The 16033-nt window shown below is 40.2% G+C and overlaps 1 protein-coding gene across 5 annotated transcripts in view; it reads right to left on the reverse strand.

Annotated features, from left to right (window-relative positions):
* The window catches only part of rbm10 (RNA binding motif protein 10), a 367172-nt gene that overhangs the window by 19134 nt on the left and 332005 nt on the right, over positions 1-16033 (reverse strand). For 4 of the 5 annotated variants that reach the window (XM_039773885.1, XM_039773884.1, XM_039773882.1 and 1 more), the window contains one exon: positions 7525-7716. The exons of the other annotated variant lie outside the window; for it this stretch is intronic. In XM_039773885.1, the coding sequence (XP_039629819.1) occupies positions 7525-7716 (192 nt within the window). The remainder of the gene's footprint in view (positions 1-7524; positions 7717-16033) is intronic. 5 annotated transcript variants of the gene reach the window in all.

Raw genomic sequence — 16033 nt, forward strand, 5'->3', positions numbered from 1 at the left:
GATAAAATATGTTGCTAATCATTCAGACAAAAGCAACCCTTCTGAAAAATATCAAACTTATTTGTAAACCAAATAAAAAAAAAAAAAAAAAAAAGCTATAGATGTTGTGGGGCTGTCCTGGTTGACACGTCTCTGCAACATTGCATTAACATCGGGGGCAATGCCTCTGGATTGGCAAACTGGGCTGGTGGTTCCCCTTTTTAAGAAGGGTGACCGGAAGATGTGCTACAACTATAGAGGGATCACACTCCTCAGCCTCCCCAGTAAGGTCTATTCAGGGGTGCTGGAGAAGAGAGTTTGGTCGATGGTCGAATCTCAGATTCAAGAGGAACAATGCGGATTCCGTTCTGGCCGTGGAACACTGAACCAGCTCTAAACCTTGGCCAGGATCCTGGAGGGGGCAAGGGAATTTGCCCAACCAGTTCACATGTGTTGTGTGGATTTGGAGAAGGCATTCGACTGTGTCCCTCGAAGCATCCTGTGGGGTGTGTTTTAAGTGTACGGGGTAGAAGGCTCGTTGTTACGAGCCATTTAGCCCCTGTACAGGAGGAGCAAGAGCTTGGTCTGCATTGCCGGTAATAAGTCAAACTCATTTCCAGTTGGAGGTTGGACTCTGCCAGGGCTGCCCTTTGTCACCAATTCTGTTCAAAAGTTTTATGGACAGAATTTCTAGGCGCAGCCAAGGAGCGGAGGGGGTCTTGTTCGGTGACCTCAGAATGTCGTCTCTGCTATTTGCAGAGGACATGCTTCTGTTGGCTTCATCGGACAGTGACCTCCACCGCTCACTGGACAAGTTCGCAGCTGAGTGTGAAGCAGCGGGGATGAGAGTCAGCACTTCTAAATCCGAGGCCATGGTTCTCTGTCAGTAAAAGGTGGAATGCTCTCTCCGGGTTGGGAACACATTACTGCCTCAAGTGAAGGAGTTCAAGTATCTTGGGGTCTTGTTCACGAGTGAGGGAAGAATGGACCGGGAGGCTGACAGATGGATCGGTGCGGCATCCGCAGTAATGCGGGCTCTGCAACGGTCCGTCATGGTGAAGAGAAAGCTGAGCCAAAAGTCGAGGCTGTCGATTTACCAGTCGATCTACGTTCCTACCTTCACCTATGGCCACGAGCTTTGGGTAGTGACCGGAAGAGCAAGATTGCAGATACAAGTGGCCAAAATGAGTTTTCTCTGCAGGGTGGCTGGACTTTCCCTTAGAGATAGGGTGAGGAGTTCAGTTATCCAAGAGAGACTCGGAGTAGAGTCGCTGCTCATCCGCATTGAGAGGAGTCAGTTGAGGTGGTTCGGGCATCTGGTCAGGATGCCCCCTGGACACCTCCCTGATGGGGTGTTCCGGGCATGTCCCACTAGAAGAAGGCCATTAGAAAGACCTAGGAGACACTAGAGGGATTATATCTCCCACCTGGCCTGGGAACATCTCAGGGTCCCCCCAGAGGAGCTGGAGCAGGTGGCTGGGGAAAGGGAGGTCTAGGCTTCCCTGCTTAGGCTGCTGCCCCCGTGACCCGACCTCAGATAAGCAGTGGACAATGGATGAATAAAAATTATCTGACAATACAAAGAACTTGTACTAACACTCTAAACTGTATTCCAAATTAATCAATATTTTAGATGAAGCATCTCTAAATATTAACAATTGCATTTCATGTAAATAAATCTTTTACACACTGTATATCAGCTAATAATTACTATAGATGTAAAACTGTCATAACACCTTGTAGAAGGCACCTCAGTGGTTTCAAGATCACAACAAAGAACATATCACTCATTATTAAAGTATTTTGAAAACAGAAAGTACTGAGAAGCTGGATGACACATCACATATAATCAATAACGATGACGACTGGAGGAAACGTAAAAAAAAAATACAAGTGGTGCACAGTGTGTTTTCAGTAAAATCTCACATCTCAGTTTTTGTGTTTTACAGAGTAAAGATTTAAAAGCAGTAGAATCAAAATACATCGGGACCTCATCTATAAATGGTGTGTACGCAGAAAAATGTTGCGTACACCTGTTTCCACGTTCACTTTGAATCGTATAAAACCAAACTTGGCATAAAGCCATGCACATTTTCATGGCAGCACCCCCCCTTGTGTACACATATTTCTGCTCGGTTTTGCGAACTGGTGGCACCAAGCATCAAAGCAATGCTACTGTTTCTGTGGTGTGCTTTTCTTTTTTAGATTCACATCTATGATGCAGGTTTTATCAAATGTACCGAAATTAATTGTGTATCGTTTGCAAATTTAATTCACTTGATTGTAATAAATATAATGGTGCATGGAATGGCCAAACTAGTACAAATACCATTGTGGGTTTAATGTTGTTAGAAGACATCACAAATGGAAGAATTAGATGCGTATTTACAGCTGATGATGACTGGCTTCTAAGTCGATTTCAATTTCTAAGAGCTATCCTCTTAGAGCTGTGTGCTGAACTGGCGCCGTCTTTACAAAGGCAGATTTTCAGGAAGTGTGCTGTACCTGCTCCTTTGCAGGTTCTGTCCACTCTCTTGTTTTTAGCTACAGGTGCTTTTCAACATGAACTTGCTGGCAATCAGGTATTAAATATTACAGAGTTGTGCCATATCAGCTGTATAAGATTGGTATTATCCGCTTGTCATTCAGATAAATAAGATTTCCTTATACCGTGTTTGAAGTGGCAAACATAAAAGCGAAATTCACAGCAACTTCCAGTTTTCCAAATGTAATCAGGGTGGTCAGCTACACTCACATTGCAACGACGCCGGACAAGTTACATCAGCCAGGAATGAATCACCAAAAGAATGAGTGAACATTACATTGACATTACATCGCATATAACTGGAAAACCTATGACAACAGCAGCTCCACACAGTAACAACTGCTTTTTACAACTATTGTGGCAAAAGGCAAGCAGTCCTTTTAACACTAGAATTACCAGAGCCTACGAAAAAACTCGCAATTCCGTCCCACCTTAAACTGCTTCTTAAATCCCTTCACACCTCTCTGCCAGCGCCCTTTGTCTTCTAAATGTGCTGATAAAGAGAAGCTAGGAGCAGCCGGCTATTCCATCCCCCCACCAATTTAGAACGTACATGAATTTCTCTCAGCTCATGCCTTGATTGAGTATCTGGGAGTGAAGTGGAGTTTTAGAGTGGAAAAAATAGATCGTTATTTGGAACACACGCATTTCATGTCTGTTCAGTTTCTACAGTAATCTGTGTCAACACATTGTTAAAACAGAAACGTTTTTTATATTCTAGTAGTAGATAACAAAATGTAGGCATAAACTATATAATGTATGAAGCCTGAAGTCCAAATAGCAAAGAAACATTTTCACAAGAATAACACAATTGCGCTTTTATTCAAAAATATAACTGCAGAAACAAAAGCCGCTTAACATGCGACATTGACACCAATTTATTGTAACTGCCTCTGTGGTTCAATAGACTCAGCCCCCGCTTGGGAATCAAGGGGTCACGGGTTCGATCCTGCGCCCCTCCTTTTTGAGAAGTAAACTGCTCTTATTCTTACTGTTTTAGAATAAAAGCATACATTTGATTTCAGTCTGTAACAGCCGGTGCAATTTATGATCCTTGTAAAGGTTAGCTTTTTTTTATTCACTTTTCATTCTCTCAGTCGCGTTCAGAATCAATCCATACAACCCCATCTGACACGGCTGTTTTCACTAAAGACGCGCTATAGCTCTGCAGTGTACCACGATGCATACTAACGCCAAACACCCCCGGTTCTGACACACAAGCGCTGGCTGCTGCCTTCTTAAGTATCTCACCGTCACTTGCTTTTCTTTTTATTCAGTTTTATTGAGTGTTCCTGCCAGTCCCGCATGTTGCTGTATGCTTTTCTTTTGTACTCCAGGACATGCAGAGGAAAGAATGGTAAAGAGCAGTAACTTCGGCGCTATATGCAATCATCAGACACTCCCCATCTGCCCGTGTCGTTCAAACACAGGAACATATATTGGTGTAAAAGTATAACAAAAGTGCACTTTTATTCAAGTGCACTTTTTCCATCACCTTTTCCTGTAAGAAGCAGTGTACACACTTCTCTCTATGCTGTGGTTTCTATTACACACCTGAAAGAAAGAGACAATATATGTGAAAATATAATCGCACTAATGCAATATTATTTGAAAGCGAACAGCGTCAGATCGGGTGTGAATTTATGCAGGAACTGGAAATTCTCTGATGCGGGACCTTCCCCCAGGGAAGAAAGTACAGTGTCAGGTGCTCATTCAGTGTAATAGAAACCATAGCACAGAGAGGTGTGTACACGGCAACAAGTACATGTGTCGTAAATGTAGGAAGGGCGGTCCTTGGGTGTGTGGGAACTGTTAATATTTGAATGTGATGATTTTATATAGCACGGAATGAAAATCTGCACTTCTTAGCATTGCACCATGCAAGCTGTCGTATCAATCGCCTACTTTAACTTGCTTTCTTTTTCTTTGGTTATACAGGTAGTTTTGAATAAAAGTGCACTTGTTTTGTTTGCGAAATGAAGTGTCTGCGTGCACTTTTAGTGGCATTACACGTGTATTTTTGAGCATGCCCGTTTGAGCAGTATAAAAGTATTGAAAAGTATAACAAAACAACGGGCAGATGGGGAGTGTCTGATGATTGCATATAGCGCGAACTTACTGCTCTTTACTATTCTCTCCTCTGCGTGCCCTGGAGTACAAAGAAACAGAATACAGACGCTATAGCTCTGTTGTACCACGATGCATACTAACGCCCCACCGGTTCTGACACACAGGCGCTGGCGAAGCTGCCTTCTTCGTATCTCACCGTCACTTGATTTTCTTTTTATTCAGTTTTATTGAGTGTTCCTGCCAGTCCCGCATGTTGCTGTATGCTGGATATGTTCACATGTATTGTCTCTTTCTTTCAGGTGTGTAATAGAAACCACAGCATAGAGAGAAGTGTGTACATTGCTTCTTACAGGAAAAGGCGATGGAAAAAGTGCACTTGAATAAAAGTGCACTTTTGTTATACTTTTACACCAATATATGTTCCTGTGTTTGAGCGACGGGCAGATGGGGAGTGTCTGATGATTGCATATAGCGCCGAAGTTACTGGTCTTTACCATTCTTTCCTCTGCATGTCCTGGAGTACAAAAGAAACGCATACAGCAACATGCGGGGACTGGCAGGAACACTCAATAAAACTGAATAAAAGAAAAGCAAGTGGCGGTGAGATACGAAGAAGGCAGCTTCGCCAGCGTTGTGTGTCAGAACCGGGGGTGGATTCGTGTAGTATGCATCGTGGTACACTGCAGAGCTATAGCGTCTTTAGTGAAAACAGCCGTGTCAGATGGGGTTGTATGGATTGATTCTGAACGCGACTGAGAGAATGAAAAGTGAATAAAAAAAAAAAGCTAACCTTTACAAGGATCATAAATTGCACCGGCTGTTACAGACTGAAATCAAATGTATGCTTTTATTCTAAAACAGTAAGACTAAGAGCAGTTTACTTCTCAAAAGGAGGGGCAGGGATCAAACCCGTGACCCCTTGATTCCCAAGCGGGGGCTGAGTCTATTGAACCACAGAGGCAGTTACAATAAATTGGTGTCAATGTCGCATGTTAAGGCGGCTTTTTGTTTCTGCAGTTATATTTTTGAATAAAAGCACAATTGTGTTATTCTTGTGAAAATGTTTCTTTGCTATTTGGACTTCAGGCTTCATACATTATATAGTTTATGCCTACATTTTGTCATCTACTACTAGAATATAAAAAACGTTTCTGTTTTAACAATGTGTTGACACAGATTACTGTAGAAACTGAACAGACATGAAATGCGTGTGTTCCAAATAACGATCTATTTTTTCCACTCTAAAACTCCACTTCACTCCCAGATACTCAATCAAGGCATGAGCTGAGAGAAATTCATGTACGTTCTAAATTGGTGGGGGGATGGAATAGCCGGCTGCTCCTAGCTTCTCTTTATCAGCACATTTAGAAGACAAAGGGCGCTGGCAGAGAGGTGTGAAGGGATTTAAGAAGCAGTTTAAGGTGGGACGGAATTACGAGTTTTTTCGTTGGCTCTGGTAATTCTAGTGTTAAGGAAAGCAAGTCACCAGAAAAGAGTCATGTAAAGAGCAGAGAACCGATCTGTTGTGTCACTATGTTATAAAGCCTCAGTCAGAGAATGAATCTGGTTATGTAAATAGAATGCATTTACACTTTATTAATGTGCTGCTCTATAGTGCACAGAAAATGTGTCGCAGTGGACAAGCATGTACCTGAAAAGATGTGTTATGATGAATCTGACCCAACAAATGATCAGCAAGCTTGGATAGCGTTACAACTTCATTTGAATGTAATTACCCGAATGTAAAAACGGGTAATCAGATGCAGCAGTTTTTTAACCATTTCATTTGTGGTCAGTATCACATAGTACAGCCCTTATATTCCTTAGTTCACTGGCCACATCTCTTAAAGCATCCACAACTGCATTTTGTGACTCCAGAACAGTCCGTCAGCACACAGCAAGATGGCCTCAGCATTTTCCAAGGCAGAGTTGTGCATGCAGCCAGCGCCCAAAGATGTACTCGGCACAGCAGCACCATCTCAGTCTGAGCATCGCACGGGGTCAGTTTTTGAAATATTGTCTCAAACAGAATAAACAGGTGGTGGGGTGCAACTCACTTTTTCATGTCGACTTTATCTTTCGGTCACTGTTCAACTTTCTGAACTTGAACTTTCGAGTGCTTCTGCAATACTTTTGTTTCTTATACCACTGCATAAGCCAACAAATAGTAAGTTTTTCCTTGCCTCCACTTCGCATTTACTGAAATTCTTCTCTTTTTCATGTGCATTTTCAATTGTTTTTTAAACCAAGCACTGAACGAAAGGTGATATTTATATTGATATGCGCATTAAAATATGCAAAATTATGAGAGTAGTTGGGGTTGGGCTGTAGGCACATGCATGTTAAATTACACGTTCATTGGGATTTGTAAAGGGGAAATGCGTGGAACTTGGCTTACACACATATTTATGCATCTGGATTTTTTTATGCATACAGACATTTCCACTTTTGTTTTTATGATTTAGTGTGAATTCTACACACATGGTTATACATGAGGCCCCAGAACTTTCATTTTATGGCCCATAACTACACAGAGACTGATAGAATCTATTCCTATAACTTCAGTAAAATACTGTAGGTCATTTTGAGAAGCCATCACATTCTATTGAAAACGTCCATATAACATCAAGTCTAGTTTTGAAGGTCCTGAAGTTCTACTGTCTACCATACTACATGGTAGCTTATTCTTTGTGCTACGGTTCTGCATGTGAAGAAAAACTTCCTAATTATAGAAAGTCCTAATTCTATAATATATTGACATTCAGGTTTAAAATCAAGCTGTTCCAAAAAAGTGCAGTTAACATTTCTAAAAGCTATGCTAATTTTTCAAAACTTAAGAGATGAAGCAGCTCAATTTATAATTATATATTAATTATATATAATAAATGATTATAATTTATATAATACACTCATTACTTCAGCTAACTTACTTTATGAAGATCAGAAAGTTGCTGGTGTCGTATCAGTGCTTCTTTACTTGGAAACTGTCTTCTACAAAGCAGGCAGGCAAGTTTGTTCCAGTCCATCATTCTCTCCTCGTGGTTAACAGTTTTTTCAGTCTCCTCCTCACTATCACTTTCTCCACTATATGCCGCAACCAGTCCTTTTGGTGGATTTGTTTTCTAGTTTTTCATAGATAACATGGCAAAAAATCATCAATACACTGGGGTCAAAAACATTTTTTCAATAATAAAAAAGGGAAAAAAAACCCCACTAAAAACCACCATGTCAGTGTTTATGACTTAAAAAATACAAGGGTTCCATATCACTCAGAACATGGAACCAATATAGAAAGCACTTTAAGACAGCTCTTATCTCTTGCACATTTACGTGATAATCACCTTTTTCTCGCCTCTCAAACCTGCACAGTTATTTAATGTTTGGAAAAAGTACAGGATTAAAACACTTATGAGATCTGTATATGGATAATGTCTTTGTATCTTATGAACAAATATACTTCCAATAAACACAATTTTTCCACTTACTTTCAAATCAGAAACTTCGCTAGAAGGAACCTGCCCAATTTTCCTTACTTCCTACCCATTTTTGTTCCATAGTCAATACTGATCAGTCTTGAAGACTCAGACAGCATCTCAATAACATGACTCTGTTTACTTTCCTGGGGAAGCGGCTATCTTGGAACAGAAGCTTGTCGATGTTGCATCCTCCTTTTCTTTTTCCATCGCTTGTACTAGTAAGATGCAACGACGAAGTTCTTCTTCTTTTCACAATGGTCCCCGTGTATGCCTTGCACAGTACATGTACATTGATCTCTTTCTTTTTTTTTTCTCTGTGTTGCATCGACATTGTGCACCAGAAGGCGTGACCTTATTCAGTGCAGCAGGATCACGCAGTCAGCAAATCTTACCGCTACGCCACAGAAGTGGTTGTATCATCCTTGAACTTTTTGTGAAAGTGTTTATTTGATCTTTGGACTTCAGGCTTCACACATTCTATAGTTTATGCCTACATTTTGTAACATTTATTACTAAAATATGAAAAAGTTTCTGTTTTAACAATGTGTTTACACAGATTACTGTAGAAACGGAACACACATGAAATGCATGTGTTTCAAATAGCCAAATCTATTATTTCCACTCAAACTCCAGCAGTTCACTCACTCCCAGATAATCAAACAAGGCATGAGCTGGGAGAACTTGGTGAACGTTCCGCAACGGTGGGAGATGAAATAGCCGGGTGCTTGTCTTAATCGGCATATTTACAGGACAATGATGCTGACAGAGAGGTGTGAACGGATTTAAGGTGGGCTGGAATTTTCTCGTAGGCTCTGGTAATTCTTGTAAACGTAGTTAACACAGCAACGTTTTTCATGTTTTAGTAATAATTGACAAAATGTAGATATGAAATGTATAATGTATGAAGCCTGAAATACAAATATGAAATAAACACTTTAACTAAAGGTACAAGTATAACAAAACAAGTGTACTTTCATTCAAGAATTTAACCAAAGAAAAAAAAAAAAAACAGGTTACGGTAGGCGGTTGATACGACAGCTTTCTGCCTTTAATCAAGAGGTTGCGGTTTCGATATTAGTTGCTTCCCAAATTCATCATTTTGAGTAGAGAGCTGCTCTTATTGTTAATATTATACGATTAAAACATACATTTGATCTGCGTCTGTAACAGCCGCACTACTGACATCCACAATCATTCCCAGTCAAGTATACGTCTTAATCTGAAAACAGCGTCAGATCAGGGGTTTGGGGGGCAGGGAGGTGTTGTGGGAGCATGAATGTGAATGAGAGAATAAAACTGAAGAAAAAAAAAACTTTAACTTCGACGAGCACTAGAAATTTACAGCGGCTGTTACAGACTAAAATCAAATGTATGTTTTTACTGTATAATAACAACAATAAGAGCAGCTCTCTACTCAAAACGGTAAACTTGAGAAGCTGCCAGCATCGAACCCAGAAGCTCTTGATTGGGAGTCAGCAGTAAGCTGTTGTATCAACCGCCTACTGTAATCTGCTTTATTTTTTCTTTGGTTATATTCTTGAATAAAAGTGCACTTGTTTTGTTATACTTGTACCTTTTATGAAAGTGTTTTATTTGATATTTGGACTTCAGGCTTCACACCTAATACACATGTCGTAAATGTAGGAAGGATGGTCCTTGGGTGTGTGTGAACTGTTAACATTTGAATCTGATGATTGTATACAGCGTAGAACTAAACTCTCTGTACTATCCTGCCAACATGCAGCATCATCTGGACACTGGCCAAGATCGGGAAGAAAAAAAATAAATAAATAAATAAAGTCACTGACTACAACTGCATGAAGGTATGCAAATGAATATAATGATGCATTAGTGCAACAATGTATTCCAAAATGTACAATACAGGTCATAAAATGAATTATTTCAGATGTCATATATACTACCCAAGTCTCTCTTTTTTGTCAGTGCGGCTTTGACATCATGGATCAGAAGGTGCATACTAATTCAGCGTGAGCATGAACACTCATGAATAAAACTGAATAAAAAAATTCACATCCACAGTCATTCTCAGTCATGCACACCACTCACATCAACGTCCACAGCTTTCCCATTCCCAGTCTTGTTCGTGCACAAGAGGAAAATCGGGCAGGTTCTGTTTAACAAAGTTCCTAATTTGAAGATAGTGAAAGAAATGTGTAGCTGGAATGTTAAATTTGGAATGTAATTGTTTATAGGATGCACAAATGTTATCTATATAAAGATCTCTAAGCAAGTTAATCCCAATTTTTTTCCAAATATTAAAAACTGTATGTTTGTGAAGGCTGAAACAGGTGGTTTTCTTGCAGAGGTGCCACAGATAAAAGCTTCTCCATCTTAAAATGCATTCTACATTGATTGGTTTCATACTCTGAGTCAGTGAAGCAAAATTGAGTTATCAGTATATTGCCGATAACTTGCATTTATTGGGGCACATAGCAGGGAATATAAAGAAGTACTGCAGGATTTTACTTCTATTGCGGACCAGGTCTGTGTATGTTCATCTATTTGTGTCCAGGTTTTTATAGCTTGTATGTCTCCTGCCAAGTAATAAAACTGAAAGTTAGGAAGAGCCATGCCACCTTCTGCCGTTGGTCTTTGTAGGGTCGCTCTTTGGATACGTGGAAGTAGTAATATGTCAGGAACCTTCTGTCAAACTGTCAATCAAAGATGATTGACGACCTTATGATTTATGACAGGAAGTCCTGCCCCTTTCATCTGATTGGTGGATTTGAATGATGCGCCCCACCCCTGCACCTGCTTGCTTCCCCCCTCCTTGCCCCCACCCCCAACCACCTGTTCGGCCACCTGTTTGCCCCCCTCCTTCCTCCCACCCCATCCACCTGTTTGGTCCTCCTTTCTGTCAAGTGCATTTTAATGGATATCCGCCCTCTCCTTGAACCCCCCCCACTACCACCACGCCAACCTGCTTGGACATCTGACCTGCCCCATCTCACTAGGGCAAGTCCAAACATGCCCAAGGTCTGCCTAGGCCCCCTCTCCTTGAATCCATCACCACCCCCCAACCACTTCCTAGCTCCCCTTTCCCAAGACAACTTCAGACATGTCCCCAGCCTGAAGGGCCTGCCTAGGACCCCCAGACAGGCAACACCTGATAACTGGGCAGACCCTGTTGGTTGGCCCCTCCACTTCCTGGTACACTTCTTCCAAGGACATACATTCTCCGGCCGGACCGATCTAAATTATCGTGATTCCTGCCAATATTGCTTTGGGTAAGAATCCTTGTATCTATGTAACTATTATTTTTAAAATATCTATCTAATCTTTGCTGTATTCATTATTTTCTAAACCCCTTGTATTTTATCTAAGCCCACTTACAGGTCCAGCTTCTCAGTGAAAACCCTTTCACAGAACAACAACTGACTGCCAACTCACAGACAGGCTCTGCGTTTAAAAGTATTCAACATTGCACACAGAAAGGAGATGTCAGGCCGCCTCTGTGCAGCCAGGCTTTTAGCAGCCCCCTGCGCGCGCCTGTGAGCTGGTCAGTGCCAAAGCTCTACGCGGCCCCGAACAGGCACGTAGCTGTAAGCTGCCACCTGTATGACCCCCGGAGCGCTGCTAGAGCCGTCAGCCTCTGCCAGCTATATGCACAGAGCGCAGACACGGGTTGAGTCAGCCCCTGCTGATGCCGTGAAGCTCGATTGCCTTAACACAGTGGTGTGCTTCCAGCACCCAAATCCCCTCCTCCCCTACTCGCTCTGCGCGGATTCAGTCCCTGAATCTTGTCAGCAGCTGAGCGTAAACCCCCCCCACCCCTTCCATCCCCATGCACTGGGCACGCAGCTTTTTCCCCAAGACGGATGGATCTTTAAAAGTTAAAGGTTTTAATGATAACGTGTAAAACACGAGATAACTAGTTCGATAAAAATCCCTTTAAAAATCACACAGTTAAATAAGATGCAACAGATCCCTTTTTAATCACGTTTGAGACGTCTAAAAAATATCTAACCTTGGATGTATAATTTATATAAAAAAGTATATCTAAAACAAGACCGCTTCTAGCCAATAACACCTATTTTAAACTTCCCATAATGAATAAATTCGTTTAGTTTTTCTAAAAGTTTGATTGCCTTAATCAGAATGGATATCTGGGGCTAGAAAAAAGTGAATTAAAATACTGTATGGCCAAATGGCTCTTTCCAAAGCACAGCGCCCCAACACCTCCGGCCGCCTGAAGCTAAGGTGGGTGTGGGGAATCAGTGTCGATTCACACTTCAGCTGTTAGTCCGGCTCAGGCTGGTTTATGATCTTTAACCGCAATGCAACCGGTGGCCTGTGTCTTAAAGACAACTGTTTAAAGAAATCTACATCTTACAATGGAATCTATTTCAAAAATTCTGGATTTGTCGATGTAAGGATTTTTAGATGTCAGCCTTGTGATGGACAACATTACACGGGTGTCCAGTTAAAATGATGGGCAAGCATCTGCAAATACAGATCACCATGCACATTTCAAAAATACCGCTTTTTTGGGTATATAAATAAGTGTTCAGACCGGTCCATTACTCGGCAGACCGTTAATACTTAAAGAGGACAACGAATCTCGTGGAAAAATCAAGGATCAAGGTATGTCATATTTTTGATTATTTTATGCACCAAATGAGTATGTTTTTAGGCGCATGAGTGCGCTCGTGTGTGCGTATAATATAAGATGCAGCATTTATATCTATCTGCGTGTACGACGATTAATGTACAAATTCATAGGACTGAAGCAAACAATATTAGTTTTTTTCATACCGAAACGGGCTTTACAATCAAGTAGTTTTTGTCTCGGCATCTGAAAATTCAAACAGAGCCTTATTCAGGCATGGTTTAAAAGCGCAGGCCGGTTGTGTATAGCTCTGGCATAACAAGAGGTCAGTATTCTGAACTATGTACAGAAGGGCCCGTTTGTGAAATGCATACTCTTTTGAATCGGGCTCACTGTAGCAAGGGAATCTCTACACGGGGGTCCGCATGTTTTTAAAAGTCTGGGATATCGAAACATTATTACTTTTTAAACTCATTTGTTACAACCGGTTGGAGACAGCCTCCAACGATGAACAGGATCCAGGAGCATATATCAAAACAAATGCTTAATAGACATAAGGCAACTGTGTTTTTATTCATTTCACTAAATGAAAAGTAATTATTTTAATACAGAATAGTAGTCCCCCAAAGGCCGGGTGATTTTAGACATGTGAGTAATATAATTAAGTTATTTTTAAAGGTAATCCCACACTGCACAAGAAAGATAGATTCCACGCGTGTTTTAGGATTTGCTGTGGTCAGTGATGATTTTTAATTTTTTTTTCCTTAGCTCATTTCTATAACATAGAAGCCTTTTGACAAAGGAAAACTCTGTAAATACACTTGTGCATTTAAACGGAGATTTATAAGAAAGCAGTTTCTGCCTTATCCTGATTACTTACCTTATCCCAGTTTTGTATGTGCATATAAAAGCACTCACTGTTACACTAGCACAAAATTTGGATATTTTCTGTCTACTCAAAAAACTAAAATTATTTCTTATAACACAGGTGATAACCATCCATCCATCCATTGTCTAACCCGCTGAATCCGAATACAGGGTCACGGGGGTCTGCTGGAGCCAATCCCAGCCAACACAGGGCACAAGGCAGGAACCAATCCTGGGCAGGGTGCCAACCCACCACAGGACACACACAAACACACCAAGCACACACTAGGACCAATTTAGAATCGCCAATCCACCTAACCTGCATGTCTTTGGATTGAGGGAGGAAACCGGCGCCCGGAGGAAACCCACGCAGACACGGGGAGAACATGCAAACTCCACGCAGGGAGGACCCGGGAAGCAAACCCAGGTCTCCTAACTGCGAGGCAGCAGTGCTACCACTGCGCCCAGGTGATAACTGGAAAACATTTCACTATTTTTAATTAAAAAGTTAAAAACAGAAAAGTCCAATTATGATTTTTGTTTTGTCATGGTAGGATTCTAGGGTGACACTTTTCCCCTTTACACTCTTTCATATGTAGACCTTAACACATATTCTTACCAAAATAGTTAATCTCTTCCCAATTCCTATAACTTCAGATAATTAGACAGAGCTCCATAACAGGCAAGAGAAAAGCATTATAGGTCAAATACACAGTGCCATAAAACAAAAGCACTGAACGCCACACAATCTGGTATTGCTAGATGTTTCGTTTTTTTCCAGGTAACAAAATACATTTTCAGTAGCCACGTAAAATGACCAGTTGCTTTAACATGAAAATAAAGCATCTAAAAGCATCTTTGTAAAGGTCAAATTTTAAAACATAAGAAAAATCTTCATTTCCAAAAGAGTTCTGCCCATTTGTCAGAATCATGGGGTTAGCGCACAGGTCCATAATCTAAAATATCTTAGATTATATCTATTTAGTTAGCATGTTGGCGGTGTTCATTTTCAATATATGTGGTATATTTCCCTGACCAGGGGCTTCTTGTCAAAAGGTTAAAATAAAACAGAGATCCAAGATACTCCTATTAATTCAGCAACATTTGTTATTAAGTGTATAGGTTTGTCTTGCAATCTAATTCTTAAAGCTCTATCAAATTATTGTTAATTTCAAAGCAAAATGCAACAAATTATTTTGTTTATAACTAAATTAAATAATCCTTATAAATAGATCCCGGTGCTTGATAATACTTAACACTAATTGTTATCATTAAATAATACTTCTGTGTTTTATTCAGGTTTACTATTTAATATTTTTAATTTGCCTTTTTAAGTTTTATTAAAAAATGAACTCTTTAAGACATATTCAGACTATTCTAGACTGTGCATGTCAAAAAAGGTTTCTTTTCATGCTGGTTGTCACCTATCAATGTTTTTGATACATAACAGCAGTTTTTCAAATTGTAATAACTCCTTTATAACTCCACTTTTTCATGTAAATATTTACTTCATAATTAACTTTATTTATTTTGGCAAAAATGTCCTTACCATCAAGACTACCAGTCTAATTCAAATTCTAAACTCCAATACTTAATGTTCTTCCTGATTCAGGAGGAACACAAACTTCACTTTTAGTTCCAGATAAGATTCTAACAATAACCGGCTAATGTTAATTAGCCTCATACTAGCAGATGTTAAATAATGTTTTTCCACAACTCTTTGCAATCCCGTGGAACTGCCTAAATAGATGACAGCTTAGCTGATAATATACCTCAGAACACGTAGGTTCTGTTGTAGTGTACTGTGAGCTTGGGGTGATCCCTTGTTGATCCGGTCTTAATATGTTTTTTAATCTCCTCTATGACTTAGTATTTGTAAACTTTAGTTTTTACTATCTTATATTTGTGATATGGGCGAGTCAATGTTACATTTTGGAAAAATAATGTCTAGCTTAACTCTGACCCTGACTATGATCCCGGCACAAACCCTGGTCCTTTGACTCGTATTCAAGAAGATTGCAGACACTTGTTGACTCTTGGAATCACAGTTTAAACTTACAATCCCTTTCACTCTGAATGCTACTAAAACAAAGGGAGCTTTTTCACAAACAGAGGGGAAAAGCAGTTTTCAATGATAGCTGTCCTATGTAACCTGGACTACCTAAAAGAAAGAATAAACCACAAAGTTTTAGTAACATTTAATCCTTGTGCGAAGACGTATAATATTATGTAACTATTCACTAAAAAATTTTCATCCTGATTTGCCTAACGTGCCCAGCATAAGCCTAATCATCAGCCCTATAGTGTACAGGCTCCTATAACGTACTATAACCATTGTTATTTTTCAGGGGCTCATAACTGATGTAAAATGGAAGGCTGTACCAAGCATTAACAGAATTTCTAAAACTTTGTATTATACAAAGCATCCTGAGTACCAAAGGGCCTGTTGATGAAAATGTGGTTTTAAATTAAAACCTGAATAAGATAACTGTTTTCTATTCAACATAAAATGTTTAGTAAATAGAG

This window comes from Polypterus senegalus, chromosome 13 (assembly GCF_016835505.1).
Source record: "Polypterus senegalus isolate Bchr_013 chromosome 13, ASM1683550v1, whole genome shotgun sequence".
Taxonomy (NCBI): domain Eukaryota; kingdom Metazoa; phylum Chordata; class Cladistia; order Polypteriformes; family Polypteridae; genus Polypterus; species Polypterus senegalus.